Source organism: Hipposideros armiger, unplaced genomic scaffold (genome assembly GCF_001890085.2).
Source record: "Hipposideros armiger isolate ML-2016 unplaced genomic scaffold, ASM189008v1 scaffold_42, whole genome shotgun sequence".
Classification (NCBI taxonomy): domain Eukaryota; kingdom Metazoa; phylum Chordata; class Mammalia; order Chiroptera; family Hipposideridae; genus Hipposideros; species Hipposideros armiger.
Window position 1 is genome coordinate 4,477,316 of NW_017731392.1, and position 16,929 is coordinate 4,494,244.

Here is a 16,929-nt window from a genome sequence, read left to right on the forward strand (position 1 = left end):
CTTATTTAAAGAAAATAAAACAATCAATATAAGGGGTGTCAGATCTTTTATCCTACTGGGGGCATCCAAAGGGGAATTTAAATTTTTCAAAACATAAAGCAATATCTGTTTCTCAGTCAGAGCTTCAGGATTTGTCACAATAGCAGTGTGATAGGCCATGTCAGATACTGAGGTGCAGCCGGCTCCCAACAGTACCAGATAAAATTATAGATGGGAATGAAGCTTGTGTATCATCCATTATCATGTGTAATCAATAAACAATTTAATATCCTCTTGAAAAAAAAATATATATAACAGAAAAGCTTGGTATGGGATAATCCAGGATGACTACAACATGGTATTCTGGCAAATGGAGAAAAACTATTACTGGGTGTGCTTAAAAAGTTTCACATGTTTAAGTGAGAAAATTAATAGTACATATGTATAATTGGAACCAAAGTTTTTTGGGCTCTTTTGTTAAGATTTTTAAAATCCTGTTTTAAAAAACTAGCATTAACTTAAGATAAAAAATCTTAGAACTTAAGGGCACTTATCCAATTGTGATTTTTTTTTAGATGAGGTGCAGAGAAGTTGAAGCTTACCTGGTGCCACAGAGCAGAGCTGGAAGTAATGGTTGTTGTATTCCCTGACTTCCAGCTTAGAGTTATTTCTACTTCAAACTATTGCTTCTTGGTAAGCTGTTCTTAACAATTCTTAACAGGTCTTTTATTATATCTTTTATTTATGTGTTTGAGCAACATTCCTACATTGTGTCAAAATGAACTTAAAAATATTAAATTTACTGATACTTTTGTGATGAAAATTTCAATTCTTTGTTTGATTTTAGGTGAGTTAATGTGGGAAAAATCCTGGTATTTTGAAGATGTCTCGGCACAGTATTGTTTCCTGTTTAAATTACAAGTAATTTCAAGAGTTTTCAGAAAAAAAAGAAATTGGGATTTTTTTGTTGTTAAATCATGCCATCCGAACAGAAACAGTTTTTTGATAAAAAACAAGCTACTTTAAAAAGAGATTGTGATGTGAAAAATGAGATTGTTGATACTGTCACATCAGTACATAAACCAAAAATTTCAGAAAGTAGTTTTCATTATAAACTGAAAAATTTGAAAATTGATTTGCCGAAGATAAATATTCCAGATGAAGTCCTATTGAAGCATGAAGTTGACAAATACAGAAAATTATTTCAGTGTAAACCACAGACTGCAAGAAAATCTGTCAGTATAAAGACTGTAAGCTGTGCAGAGGAATGTATGTTGCTCCACAAGTCTGAGAAAGTTGAAGAAGAGGGTATAAAAATGGCTGCAAAAATACTCAATTTCAACTGTTTAAAATGCCGAGATAGCACTCTATATAGCCCAAATGATTTGCAGAAACATTTTCAAATGTGGCACCACGGTGAACTACCTTCATATCCTTGTGAAATGTGCAGTTTTTCAGCGAATGACTTCCAGGTATTTAAACAACACCGACGAACCCATAGAAGCACTTTAGTAAAATGTGACATTTGTAACAATGAGAGTGTATATACTTTATTAGACTTGACAAAACATTTTGTTTCCACACATTGTGTAAATGGTAGTTTTCAATGTGAAAAGTGCAAATTCTCCACCCTGGATGTTGGCACATTTGTTCAGCACATTCATAGACACGATGAAATCCATTATAAATGTGGTAAATGCCATCATATATGCTTTACCAAAGGAGAGCTTCAGAAGCACCTTCATGTCCATTCTGGTACACTTCCCTTCACTTGTCAATATTGTAGCTACGGTGCCACAAGGAGAGAGCACCTTGTAAGACATGTTATAACTTTACACAAAGAACACTTATATGCGAAAGAAAAACTGGAAAAGGACAAATATGAAAAAAGGATGGCAAAGACTTCAGTAGGACTTAAGCTAATACTGAAAAGATACAAAATAGGCGCATCCAGGAAGACATTCTGGAAACGTAAGAAAATCAACAATGGAAGCGACCGAAGTATAGAAAAAACCACGGAAGTGCTTAAAAAGGTGAACAAAACACGGGCCAAGTCTGAAGACCGGAGCCATCTTACTCAAGAACATTTAAATGAAGAAAAGGATGAACGACTACGCCGTGGGAATAATGATAAACCTGCTGTGTCAGAATCAGAAAAGCCAGCTCTTCTGCCCACTGGGCTGTGGAATAAAGCTGAAGAGGGACCCAATCCTACTTCAGGTCTCTTGAAGACTGCTGTACAAGGACCTACAGTGTTAATGGTGAAAAATAATAAAATAACAATCCCAGCTAACTATAGTGCGAAGTTTATGGGCTTCAAGATGGTAGATGGGAAACAACATATTGTAATAAAATTGTTGCCTACCAATAAACAGAATGTATATTCACCAGGCTCACAGTCAGATGCTGCAAAGGACAGTACTGCTAATTCGCAGCCCCAGACTTTGGACACCACTGGATTTTTAACCAGAGTAACAACTATGTTAAGTGACACAGTTTACATGAAAGCAGCTACTCCATTTTCATGTTCATCTCCTATACTTGCAGGGAAAGTAACTTCAGAAAAAGAAATGGCTTTGCTCTCTCAAACAAGTAATATGCTTCAAACAGTAGGTGATGAAAAAAGTGTATCTTCTTTGCCAACATCATCAGAATTAGTTACAACATCAGTGAATTTGACCACAAAAATTGAAACAAGAGATAATGTTGACTTATGGGGAAGTCATATTACTCAGAGTCACCCTGAAGTGTCAGGTACTGCCATTAAAAGTCCAGATAAAGTCAACTGTGCTACCAAACCAAATGCATACAACAGTGAAGAGATGCATAACTATTGCGTTAATTATGTCAACTCTGAGTCACCTGTTGAATCTTCCAACCAAGGATCATTACCTTTTCATAATTACTCAAAAGTGAATAATTCTAATAAACGTCGTAGGTTCTCAGGAGCAGCAACGTGTGAAAGCCCTCAAAGAGACTCTTCATCGAGCAAGACGGTCATTCAACAGCCAATAAGCGAATCCGTTTTATCACTAGTGAGGAAGGAGAGCTCAAACCCAGAGAGCCTCTTAGCATCTGTTAGCCTTTTAAATACTAAAGATGAAACTTCAAGAACTCAAGCTGAAATTGAAGACCCGTGTATTTTAGAAAAAGGACCAAACATTGATGGACAGACTCTATTCACGAATGAAAATCAACATTTAGAGGGCATGACTGAAAAATCAAAATGGGGTGACGTTTCCAGTGCTGGGTCACCTTTGATGCCTAGGATCACATCTGTATTCTCTCTCCAGAGCGAACAGGCTTCAGAATTTTTGCCACCGGAAGTAAACCAGTTACTTCAGGATATATTAAAAATAAAACCTGATGTAAAGCCAGACTCCAGTCATACTCAAGATAAAGACCTGCCACTTCATTGTGACCAGTCGTTTCAGAAACATGAGGGAGAAGGCAGAATTGTTGAATCTTCCAAAGACTTAAAGATACAAGACATCATCTCACTTCCACCTGGTAGTGTGGGGATGCATGTGCCTACAGATGATCTGAATTTAAAATGTAGTGGCAAAGAAGCACAAATGCCGTCAGGGTCCCAAGACGTGCGCGATTCAGAGAAGACACCTAGAATTCCAGGTATTGGCACACTACTTAAGACTCAGTCAGATGCAATAATAACACAGCAGCTCGTAAAAGACAAACTCCGAGCCACTACACAAAATGTAGGTTCTTTGCACATGCAGAGTCCACTTGTAAATTTAGAACCAAAAAAGACCCTCTTTGTTCAGACTCCAAAAGGCTTTTTTGTGCCATTGCACATTGCTAACAGGCCTGGACTACATGTCGTTTCAGGAAAACCAGTGGTTAATACTCAATGCGTCCCTGCTTGCCTTCTTTTAAACAAGAAACCTGGGATGATTTTAACATTTAACAATGGGAAATTTGAAGGTGTTAACACTGTCAAAACTGAGAGTGCTCCAGCTTGTGGAACTACAACTAAAGAGACGTGCAGAACGCCTGTTTTAAAGGTGGAACCAAGCAATAATTGTCTGACACCTGCACTTTGTTCCAGCATTGGCAGTTGTTTGAGCACGAAAAGTAACTCAGAAAATACTTCGCCATTAAAAAACCCTTACATTATTAAAGCATCAGCAAGTTCTTCCATGAAAGCTGTTCCTACTCCTAATACACTATCTGAGCATCAGGGCACTAAGTCGAATATCTTGGATTCAGCAAAACAGCAAAACGAGATTTTTCCAAAACCACCTCTTTATACTCTCTTGCCTGATGGCAAACAAGCTGTTTTTTTAAAGTGTGTGATGCCAAATAAAACCGAGCTGCTTAAGCCTAAATTAGTCCAAAATAGTACTTATTATCAAAATATACAGCCAAAGAAACCTGAAGGAACACCACAAAAAATATTGCTGAAAATTTTAAATCCTGTTTTAAATGTGACTGCTGCTAATCTGTCAGTAAGCAACTTTGCATCCTCATTGCAGAAAGACAGTGTACCATCTAATCAGATTGCAGGAGCAGAGCAGAAAGAGCCAGACTCGTCTAGAGATGCCTTACCCTTCTTACTCGATGATATAATGCCAGCAAATGAAATTGTGATAACTTCTACTGCAACATGCCCAGAAGCTTCTGAGGAACCGATATGTATCACTGACCATTCAGAGGCCAGAGTGTTGAGGTGTAAGACAAATTGTACAATTGAGAGAAGCTTTAATAAAAAAAAGACTTCCAAAAAAAATTTTACAAGACTAAAAACTCGTGTAAGAAGTAAAGATTCTGAAACTGCCTTTGTATCTAGAAACAGAAGCTGTAAACGAAAGTGTAGGGATGGTTACCAAGAACCTCCAAGAAAGAAAGCAACATTACATAGAAAGTGTAAAGAAAAGGCTAAACCTGAAGATATCCACGAATCATTTGGATTTAGCAGACCTAGGCTTTCAAAAGATTCAATTCGAACTTTGCGACTTTTCCCCTTTAGTTCCAAACAGCTTGTGAAATGTCCCCGGAGAAACCAACCAGTTGTGGTGTTGAACCACCCTGATGCAGATGCACCAGAAGTAGTAAATGTAATGAAAACTATTTCTAAATTTAATGGACGTGTACTTAAGGTTTCATTGTCGAAAAGAACTATCGATGCTTTACTGAAACCTGTTTTTTGTAACCCTCTTAAAACAACTTATGGTGACTTTTCCAAGAGGCACAAAACATTTAAACCTGTTAGTTCTGTAAAAGAAAGATTTGTGCTAAAATTAACACTCAAAAAGACAAGCAAAAACAATTACCAGATTGTGAAAACTACCTCTGAAAATGTTCTGAAGGCTAAATTTAACTGTTGGTTTTGTGGTAGAGTATTTGACAATCAGGATGCTTGGGCTGGTCATGGGCAGAGACATTTAATGGAAGCTACTCGTGATTGGAATACATTAGAATAATTTACTGTAACTATCAGGGCAAAGAAAAGGAAAACATTAAAAGAAAACAGCAGATTGAATTACCTTAATGCCGACATTTTCTACTTCAATATAGTACCTGAAATTAAACATTTAAAAGTTGGTTATATTTCCATAGGAGAGAAAAAGTTTATGTGTGATATTTGAAAACGCTATCACTACACACATAACTTTTGAAAGAAATTCATCACAGCACAGATTTGATTTTTTAAAAACGTGTTCTTGGGAAGTTAGGGCTAAAGAAAATTTTGATAAAAGAGTTTTCCAATTTAGTTCTTTAGTGACTTAGTAGAGGGTAACGGCCGACAGCCCCACTCCTTCTCTTCTTTCACCAGCCTTATATGTACCTGGTAAGTATAGCTTCTCTGAAGATGGAGAGCTCTTTCACCATGGAACTGAGGAGTTTCTCATCATTTGTGAAGATATGCTAAGAGAGCATAGGTGAAGGACTTACTCTACATCTGCTTAATACAGTTCTTTTGAAGGGTATAAATTCCTTTGAGAATACGCTTAACTCACTACAATTACAGTTACACCTCATGATGCTTGAAAAGAGTTTTTGACAAGTACATTTTTTTTTTCCTCATAAGCTGTGTCCCGTGTCAAGAGATGGGACACCCTCCCAAGGTGATTTTCTTTTTCTATATGGCTATGTCAAGCATTGCAGTAGACGGTTAGCCTTGAAAGAAGAATTAAACTCTCTTGGTCTAGAATGAAGTCCAATTAAAGAACCTCAACATTTCTGAATTTGATTATATTCTCCGGTGATCCCCTTACATAGAACTATGCTTATTTGATTTAAATTGTTTGTCCCCCATAAATCAAATGGCCAATTTTTCTTGGTTGCCATCCCGCTAAAAAGAGTGGAATATAGAAGCACTTCCAAGAGAATGGCTTTTCTCGAAAACTAGAAATTATTCCACAGAAACAATATTTTGAAGCAAGATTAGCAAAGGAAATCATTTTCACCTGTTTTAATTATTATACTGTCTGAATGTGTCCACATTGGGACAAACCATTTTTGTTAGCAACTTGTCAGTATGACAGACAATCCAAAACAGATTATTTACTGATTGTTGGCAGTTGAAAATAAAGAAGCATTAACAGTGGACTCAGTGGCAGTGCATAAAACTTCAGGACAGATTCCTAAGGGACATGCCCGACAGAGGAATAGTTTTAAAATGAATATTTTCACAACAATGACAGAATCAGTAATATAAACTTTTCACTTTTAAATTTGGATCAAATTTTGTTGGATCATTGGATAATAACAGTTCTTGTATTGCAAAATTACATACTATATAATTTTTTGTTACATTGTTACTACAAGTGTTAATGACATTTTCATTGAAAACTTCAGGGCTTCTTTTCTGTATATAAAAAAGAATTTAAACCTGTACATATTTTTGTACCTTTCAGTTTGTTATGTAAATTTTGCACAGAAAGTTTTTGACATAAAAAGTTTATTTTTTTTCAATTTAGTTCTGTGCATGCACTAATAAAACTTTGTTTAATTTGAAAGGAATATATAAGACTTTACCCATGTTATTTTCTTGATTTTTATTTCAGAAGTAGAATTTTTTTGGGGGGTAAATTCATTTTTCAGGGATTGAACACTATTGTTAGCAAAGTGCCTAAAAGATGTGAAACAGTTTACATATGTCAACTGTAACAGTAGGTCCCAACTGGGCCCATTTCCCCAATAGTTTTATTTTAAAGAAAGCCATACGTAGATGCTTCAAGCTATCTTGCTATGCACATTATACATGTACTGTGCAGTTTTGTGCAGTTTGTCTACTTTCTTAGTGAAGTATTTTTTTGTATAAAACATGTTACAATTGTGTTTCTTAAATTGAGCCTAAGAATGGAGTTGATTGGAAATATACAGTATATATTAATAATGTATATGGTGTTTAAAGACTGGTAAGCATTCTTAATTTCTGTAATGAATGTTTTCAATTAAATTTATCTTAAGTTTTGTGTTTACACAATATCTTTTTTACTGTGCTAAAATCGAATGGGAGTTTTATTCTAATGGGAATTACTTAGTTTCAAATGTTTTTTTTGTTTTTGTTTTTTAATACTAGTAAACTATGCAAAATAAAGTGGAAATCCCCCCCCCAAAAAAAAAAATCACAGGTGAAATTTTGTTTGAGAAGGGTATGGTTGTGTTGGTAAGGAAACACATAGAGAGAGGCTTATGCTCTTCAATAGTCGAACAGCAATAACATTGAAATACTCTGTTATGGATAGATCTGTTATGATGCATCGCCTTATGTGAATAGAGAAGAGAGAAAGAACTATCTTGCCAATCAACACTATAAAAATACATATCAGAATAGGCATTCCAGTACAAAATGTCGAGACACATACTTTTTGCCTTAAAGTTTTAAAAGCCATTTAAAAATAACTGCATGCCCCAGAAAACTCTAATTAGTACTTCTTCTGACTTTGTTAACTTAGCTTATTCTGAAGGAGGCAAACCTGCTTCGAGCTGTCTTATTGCCAGACCAGAAAATCTAAAAAACAAAACCCTTTATCCTTTATTTTCTTTCGGCTGAAACTGAACTAAAGATGGCTTTCCAAAATACGATCCTCAGTGGTTTGAGGTACTTTTTACAACTGGAAGAGTTAGTTTTATTTTTGCAGTCCAGCTTCTGGGTTAGGAATTTGTTTCATTTTCCTCCATTTGTCTATCTCCATTGAAATAGGCTTCACTATTTGGCATTCACTTAAAAATTAGTTTTTTAAAAGAGTTTATTATTTTATAAACAGTAGCACAGATTGAAACAATGGTTTTTTATGAAAAATTTTGGTTTTGTTAAAGGGTCAGTGAAGTTCAGTAAAGGGTCAGATAGTAAGTAACTTAGTCTTTGTAGGCCATTTAAGTGTGTCATAACTACTTAAATCTGTCATAATGCAGAAACAGCCATAGAAAATACATTAATGAATGAGTGTGTTTTTACAAAAAAATTCATTTTTAAAAATAGGCAGTGGGCCAAATTTAGCCCACTAGTTTACCAACCTTTCCTGTCTCAAAATTCTCTTAAAGTGGGATTTTTATTAAAAACAAGTTTGATTTTTGTGATGTACACCAGTTGTGTAAAAGTCACAAAGTTTAAAAACTAAAATATATTTGTATAAAGTTACCAACTTAGATGTGTCTTTTTTGAAAGCGTAGATGCAATGAAAATGATGACTGGGTGAATAGATAGGTCACTTGTGTGCTAAGGGTAATGCAACTTATGGAGGGATTAAAAATGAAATCAAACAGATTACTGTCAGAATTTATGTTCAGGTTAGATAAGAAATAGAAACGAGTTCTTTTAGTGATTTGAATAGCTCATGAAAATGTAATAGGAATTTTTGGGATAGGGGAGAATGGAATTAAGCTGAAAGCAGAATATTGTATTAATTCCATACAGCTAATTCCTGAATTTTTAAATTTTTTATTTATTTTTTATTATAGATAAGTGATTCCTTTTCACCACTGATATCTGCTTACTAAGGATATGTCCCATTTGTGCTGGGGTATTGGCTCTGTTCCTTGCCATAGCAATTTGTTAGGATCCTTGTTTTCAGCAAAGCTCTTGACTTAATTGATGATCTCATCTAGTGAAACTTGCTGGAGGGATTTTCAGGGCATTGTTTGTTGCTAGTTAAGAGCCTGGTGTTCACTAGCAGAAAGCTTTTCCTATAATGGAGAGTTGAGATATTGTAGAATCAGCTTGGTTGATTTTAGTGTTAATTGATTCAAGTATGCTTCTGTTAATAACTGGACAATTGAGAAGTACTATCTTGGGAAAGGTGTTTAACAAAGTCTTATTTGAATAATTGTTTGACTAGTTCTCTATCTAATAGGGCTTCTATTAATAAATACCCCAAATTTAAGAATCTTTTTTCTTTAAAAAAATGAATGTCATGACTGTAAACTTTGGAGTAAATAGTGTCGGAAGAATGTTAACATAATGTCCCATCAATTTTAAAAATCGTGGTTTTAGTCAATCTCAAGATGTACTTACAAAAAAATACTCATTCCTGGTAAAGACAGTTATAATACGTTAAAAAGAATTCTTCCTTAATACTTTAGAGCCCTTCAAAACTGAGGTTATGTTTAGGTTGAAACTCAAATTGCTTCTTTCAATTAAGGAGTGAAACAAGATACCTGCTATCATCTGTTATTTCATGCTAATATAAAAGGATAGGAAAGCAAAATGAAAAACTTGGAGAGACCAAAATACTATTTGCAGATGACTTGATTTCAATATTTTGAAAATCCAAAGGAGTACATTGAAAAGGAGCTTTCCTGAACACTTGACAATAATCATTTGGGAAACAATAAAAAGACCCATTTATAAGAGTCACAAAATAATAAAAGTGAAGCTGCCAGAAGAAAAACCACAAAACCTACCTAACTGGGAGATATACAGTGTTTATCAGGGTGTAAGATGAAATATATCCGTTTGGTAGATCTCATTTTTCACACCTGTGTCCCGTAGAAAGCTTATATGGAGTGGGTGGTGGCAGCTGGCTAGTGGTGGCTATTGCTGTACTCCCAACTCCTGCAATATAGAGAGAATCAAGGCAGGGCAGCCACTGAATGGTACAGTCCCCCTTTCCCACACAGCTCTGTTGCAAGAGACCTGCCCTGGTGGGCTTGGCAGCCGAGTGGCAGCTTACATCTCTCCCAGCTTTCCTGGGCACAAGTGCTATTCCATGTATATTGAGCAGCTGGTGAAATTGGCAGATTGCATCCTTCCTGGTTCTGAGCTATAGATCCATACTGGGAGGTGGCAGCAGATTTTCCCTGGTGCCCTCCCCCAACCTCCAACACAGCTGTGCTGCAGGGAGGATCTGGGGTCACATTCAGTGAAGAGCCAGTTTCCCAACACTCCATACCCCCCCCTTCCCCCCCATCCCTGCAACCTGCTCCACAGCTCAAAGGCATAGAGATACTGCAGGGGATGGTTGGAGTGAGCTTCAAAGACTTGACAATACTCTGGTTATTACAAGGGGCCTAACTATCTGGAACAGACTGGAGCAATTTATACCCCAGAGTATTTTGAATACAATAGAGCAATTAGCTAGCAAATACAGTTGGTGGTGATACCAATAGATACTGGCCAGAAGCTTAAAGACAAGATCAGGGAGAGAGACAGAGTGGATAAACCACAGATATCCCTTGAGATCAGAAAGAATGTGTGCATACTCAGTGCTGCAACCACATAGGAGCAACCAGAGAGGGAACGTCTGAGCTCCAAGTCCCTGGCTGAATGTAGGGCAACTTGCAAACCCTAGACAGTGAAAGCAGTTTCTAAGCCATACACAGATCCATCGGTAAAGAGTTTGTAAGTCAGATTCAGGGGGCTTAATCTATGATTAATCAGTCCCTGACCACTAAATGGTGCTAACTCAGAAGCAACCCTAGGAAGTCAGGCTTAAACATAAGGGGTGGAGGGGGTGGGGTGGGGAGGTTGAACAGTGACATCAGAGGCTGCACACTGTGAGCGGAAATAGACTTGGTGGATTAATCCAACCAAATCACTAAATAAAAACAAGCCCAGAGTTAGGGAGGAGGACCAGTATGCAGAGATCCTACAATATGTTACCTAAAATGTCCAGTTTTCAACACAAAATTATGAGGTATTCAAACAAACAAAAAAAACCAGGTAGGTGTGACACGGGAAAAAGGTACTAGAAACTTCCTTTAAGGGGTTCCAGATGTAGGATACTCGTAAATGTTAAGCAGCTATTATATCTGCTGAAAGACTTAAACCAGATTTAAAGAAAGGAAAATATGCTGACTGTGTATTATCAAATAGAAATTATTTTTAAAAAGAACCAAATGAAAAATTTGAGGTTGAAAAGTACAATAACCAAAGTGGAAATTTTACTAGAGAGAGGCTCAACAGTAGATTTGAACTGGTAGAGTAATCAGCAAACCTGAAGATAGATTGGTAGAGAATATGAAATCTGAAGCACAGACAGAAAAAAGAATAAAGAAAAGCAATCTTCCTCACTAAATACACAAAAATGAACTCAAAATGAATCACAAACCAAAATGTTCGCACAAACTATAAAGTTTACAGGAGAAAATATACAAGTAAATAGCTGTGACCTTTCTTTAGGCAAAGCCTTCTTGGATATGATAAAATCAGAAATAAAAATTTAAAAATAGACAAAAGGATATATAGAATTTTTATTAGAAGAGATCGTAGAGCTGATCTATTTCATCTAGTTTGGATTAATATCAATTTCAACAATAAAATTTTTGCCTTATATAGCTTCATTCTCCCCCCTCACACACACACTTTATTGTCACAAATTTATATCTATAAATTGTGTGCCCATCAGCACAGATTTATAATGATTGCTTTATGTATTTGTCTTTTAGGAGGGGGGAAGTTACAAATAAAAAATACATTTCCTATGTCTTTTATATTTACCTATGCTGGTGTTTATATTTACCTTTATTCTGTATTTCTTTGTGTTGGTTTAAGTTACTATCTAGTGTCCTTTCATCCTGAAGCACTCCCTGTAGCGTGTGTGTGTGTGTGTGTGTGTGTGTGTGTGTGTGTGTAGGACAGGTCGGCTGGGAATTATCTTGGAATGTCTTAATTTTTCCTTTGTTTTTGAAGGATAGTTTTTCTGAACATAGACTTCTTGGTTGGCTTTTTTTTTTTTTCATTCAGCACTTTGACTATATCATCTCACTGCCTTCTGGCCTCCGTGGTTTCTGATGAGAAATCAGCTGTTAATCTTACTGAGGTCCTCTGGTATGTGATGAGTCACTTCTCTCTGGCTGCATTCAGGATTCTCTCTGTCTTTCAACAATTTAATTATAATATGTCTGGTGTGTTTATCTTTGGTTTTATCTTATGTGGAGTTCCTAGAGCTTTGTGGGTTGGTAGATTAATGTCATGAAATTTGGGAAGTTTTTGGTTAATTTTTCAGATATTCTTTTTGATGCTTTCATTTTCTTCTCTCCTTCAAAGACTCACATTATGTATATGCTGTTATGCTTGATGGTGTCCCACACGTCTCTGAGGCTGTCTTCATTTCTCTTCATTTTTTTTCCTTTCTGTTCCTCAAACTGGACAATGTCAATTGACCTATCTTTAAGTTCATGGTTTTTCTTCTGCCTGATCGAATATGTTGCCAAGCCCCTCTAGTGAAGTTTTCATTTCAGTTATTGTAGTTTTTAACTCTATAATAGAAAGTTCTAGAATTAAAAGTTCTTTTCATAACTTATATCCTGTAATTGGTTGAGACATCATTCTCTTTCCTAGTATTCTTTAAACTTGGTTTCCTTTAGCTCTTTGGCCACATTTAAAATAGCTAAATTAAAGTCTTTGTTTAGAAAATTCAATGCTGGGGCTTTCTCAGGATTTCTCTTGATTACTTTCCCCACCCCCACCCCCCTACCCCCCCCGTATATGGGCAATACTTTCCTTTTTCTTTTAATGCCTTGTAATTTTTTTGTTGAAAAGAGGACATTAAAAATATTATAATGTGGGGGCCAGCCGAGTGGCTCAGTTGGTTAAGAGCTCAAGCTCTGAGCAACAGGGTCGCCGGTTTGATTCCCACATGGGCCAGTGAGCTGCGCCCAGTTGAGCTGCCAGCAGGTGGTAGGATGGCTCAGCTGATGAGAGCACATGCTCCTAACAACAAAGTTGCCAGTTAGACTCCCGCATGGGATGGTGGGCTACACCCACCTGCAACTAAGATTGAACACAGCACCTTGAGCAGCATGATGGTGACTGGACTTGGAGCTGAGCTAGCTGCACCCTCCACAACTAAGATTGAAGGACAACAACTTGGCTGTTCCCCTTCCCCAATTCCCCAAAACTGTTCCCCTTCCCCAATTCCCCCAATTAAAAAAAAATCTTTAAAAAATACTATAATGTGGAAACTCTGAAAATCAGAATCTCTACCTCTCCCCTTACTCTGCCCTGGAGTTTGTTGTTGCTGCTTGTAGTTGTTTGTTTATTAGTAACCTTTCTGAGTTATTTTTTTAAAGTCTGTATACTTTGTCATGTGTGACCACAAAAGTCTGTTACTTTAGCTTAATATTTAATAACTGGACAGAGATTTCTTAAACACCATAAATGAAAAAAACCTCCCAGTGTTTGCCAAGGGACTCTGTGTGTGTTTTTGTGGTGCACATTCAACACTCAGCCAGGCAGTTTACAACTCTGCCTTAGCCTTCACTTCCTGCTTTGGCAGAGCCTCCAGGTCAGAGGAGATGAGGGCTTATGGCCTCCTCGAGTGTTTCCTTAGCACACATGCAGTGCTGGCATGCATGTGGCCTTCTAGATTCCCTAGAATATGTAGGAGCTTTCCTCCTGAGCTTTTTGGTTAGTCTGTTGCTTGCCTCAAATGTTATCTATTATCTTAGGGAGCAGTGACTAAAACATTTGCCTATTAATGTTTTCAACATTGCCCCTAGGTAGCAGCTTTAGTTCTGGGCCACCTTCAAGTCAGGCAAAAGCCAGTCTACTTAGAAAGTTACCAGACTGGTCAAAACAAATAATTATAATTCTTTGTGAGTGAGGTGTGTTCTGTTACCAGGAATGGGGACTTTTATTTTCAGTGGCATGGCTAACATCAAACTTAAAGGTGAAAGACTGAAAACTTTTTTTTTTAAGATCAGGAACAAGAAAGGATGTTCACTTTCATTGCTTTTATTAAATATTGTACTGGTGATTCTAGTCATGGCAATTAGGCAAATAAAAGAAACAAAAGGCATTCAGATGGGAAAGGAAGAATTTAAAATATCTCTAGTTTTAGATGTCATGATCTTTATATGTCATGTAGAAAATCCTAAGGAATCCACTAAAAACTCATAATTAATAAATGAAATCAGCAAAAGTGCAGAATACAAGATCAATAGAGAAATCAATTCTACTTCTATACTAAAATGAAATTAAGACAAAAAATTCATTTACAATGGATCTAAAGGAATAAAATACTTAGGAATAAATTTGACAAAAGAAATGCAAGACTTTTATACAGAAACTATAAATCATTGTTGAAAGAAATTAAAACCTAAATAAATGTAGAGACATCTCATATTCATGGATCAGAAGACTTAATTGTCAAGATGGCAATACTCCCCAAACTGATCCACAGAGTCAAAGCAAATCCTGTCAAAATTCTAGCTACCTTGTGTGTGTGTGTGTGTGTGTGTGTGTGTGTGTGTGTGTGTGTGTTTTGCAGAAATTGACAAGCTGATTCTAAAATTTGTATGGAAAGGCAAGGGGTCCATAATAAAACAATTTTGAAAAGAAGAATAAAGTTGGAAAATTCATACTTCCCCACTTCAAAACTTACCAAAAACTTACTATAATCAAAATAGTGTAGTACTGACATAGAATAGACATGTAGATCAATGGAATAGACTTGAGAATCCAGAAATAAACCCATGCATTTATGATCAATTGATTTTTGACCAGAAGGCCAAATTCAATGTGGAAACTATAGCCTTTTAACAAATGCTGATGGGACAGCAGGATATCCATGTGCAAAAGAATACATTTGGACACCTACCTCACACCATGCATAAAATTAACTCAGTGGATCCAAGACTTAAATGTTAGAGACAAAACTATACAAATATTAGAAAGAAACATAGGTGTAAATTTTTGTGACCTTGAATTAGAGAACTATTTTTTAAGACACCAAGAGCACAAGCAAAGAAACAGTGGATACATTGGGATTTATTAAAATGAAAAACTTTTGTGTTTTAAAGAGCTCAAGAAAGTGAAAAAGACAACTCGCAGATTTGGAGAAAATACCTTCAAATCATATACCTGATATGGGAATTGTACCCAGAGTATATAAAAATGATTAGAACTCAAAAAGAATTAAAAATGGTCAAAGGATTTGAATACACATTTCTCCGAAGAAGATACACAAATAGGAAATAACCACATGAAAAGATGCTTAATATCTTTAGCCATTAGGGAAATGCAAATGAAAACCACAGTGAGATACTACTTCATATCCTTTAGGATGGGTATAATCAAAAAGATAATCACAAGTGCTGGTAAGTATGTAGAGAAACTGGAACTCTTATACATTGTAGGTCAGACTGTAAAATGGTGCAATCACTTTGGGAAACAGTTGGGCATTCCTCAAACTGTTAAACATTTTTACCATTTGACAACAATTTCACTTGTAGATACATACCCCAAAGAAATGAAAAACATATCCACTCAAAAACTTGCACACAAGTGTTGATAGCAGTATTATCAATACTAGCCAAAAAGTGGAAACAAATGTCCATCAGTAGATGAATAGATAAACAAAATATGGTATATCTACATAATGTATTATTCAGCAATAAGAAGAAATGGAACACTGATTGATACATGGGTGAACCTTGAAAGTATGCTACGTGAAAGAAGCCAGTCACAAAGGGCCACATACTGTATTTCATTCTCATGGAAATGTCAAGAGTATGAAATTCTATAGAGACAAAATAGATTAGTGGATGACTGTGATGGCAGCTGGAGAGTGGAGAGTGTTTGGTTATGGGCGTGGAATTTCTTTCTGAGGTAAGAAAGTTATAAACAGATTGTGGTGATGATTGCACAATTCTGAATATAGTTGTAAGTGGTGAATTTTATAGTATGTGAATTAATAATGCCATTAAAAGGATCAACTAGTAAAAGGTTAACTATTCGATGGGGAAACTTAGGAATATAGGAATGGCAAATGCAGGAATCAGCTACTATTTCTAGGATTGAGAGAGAATAAACAAGGAAGAAAGTAAATGCTTAGATTAGGGCTCTCTAACCCCTCATCTGAGGTTCAGGCCCGACTGAAGAGGTTGTAGCTGCCACAGGTGCATTCAGCCTGCTGATAGTGAAGAATTTTGCCTGAGGGTGCAGACCTGAACTGGTCGTTAGGAGTAGTCAATTCAGTGGCTGTGAAACTCATAGGAGGTTGCCCAGCTGAAGCTGGTCTGCTGTAAACAGCCTGCTCTGCTAAGTGTTAAAAAAAATCTAGGAGCTGTGGGCAGTCTTGAGCTGGTCCACAGGAAGTTGCCCCACTGAGTGGCAGAGAAACTCACTGGAGGGCGTGGCCAAGTTGGAGCCTACTGGGTGGCTGAGAGAAACTCACTGGTGAGCACAGATGGGCTAGAGCCAGTTAGCAGAAACTGTCCTGGAGGGTGGCAGAAAAGCTCAGGGGAGGATGTTACACGCCAGAACGGGTCTGCAAAAAGGACCTGCTAGGTGGCTGAGAAACTCACTGGGTAGTGATTGTCACTGGGTTTCCCTAATCCACTGATGGGAAAAAACCACACTGGAACCAGGAGGGGATATATATATATACACACACACACACACACACAGCACCCTCATTGGCTGCCCGTATTCTGCATCAGTGGTTGCCATCTTTTGTTAACCCATCCACAACTGTGTGAATCAAGGCCCCTTGACTGCACCCAGATTTTCCCAATTGTAATGATAATCGAGCCCCCTGG

The 16,929-nt window shown here is 36.7% G+C and overlaps 1 protein-coding gene across 7 annotated transcripts in view; it reads left to right on the forward strand.

Moving 5' to 3' along the window:
- ZNF518A (zinc finger protein 518A) overlaps positions 1–16,929 on the forward strand; it is a 55,155-nt gene that overhangs the window by 18,972 nt on the left and 19,254 nt on the right. For 6 of the 7 annotated variants that reach the window (XM_019639056.1, XM_019639051.1, XM_019639057.1 and 3 more), the window contains 2 exons: positions 555–672; positions 827–11,877. The exons of the other annotated variant lie outside the window; for it this stretch is intronic. In XM_019639056.1, the coding sequence (XP_019494601.1) occupies positions 957–5,420 (4,464 nt within the window). In that variant the 5' untranslated portion in view covers positions 555–672; positions 827–956 and the 3' untranslated portion in view covers positions 5,421–11,877. Of the gene's footprint in view, positions 1–554; positions 673–826; positions 11,878–16,929 lie in introns of those variants that run through there. 7 annotated transcript variants of the gene reach the window in all.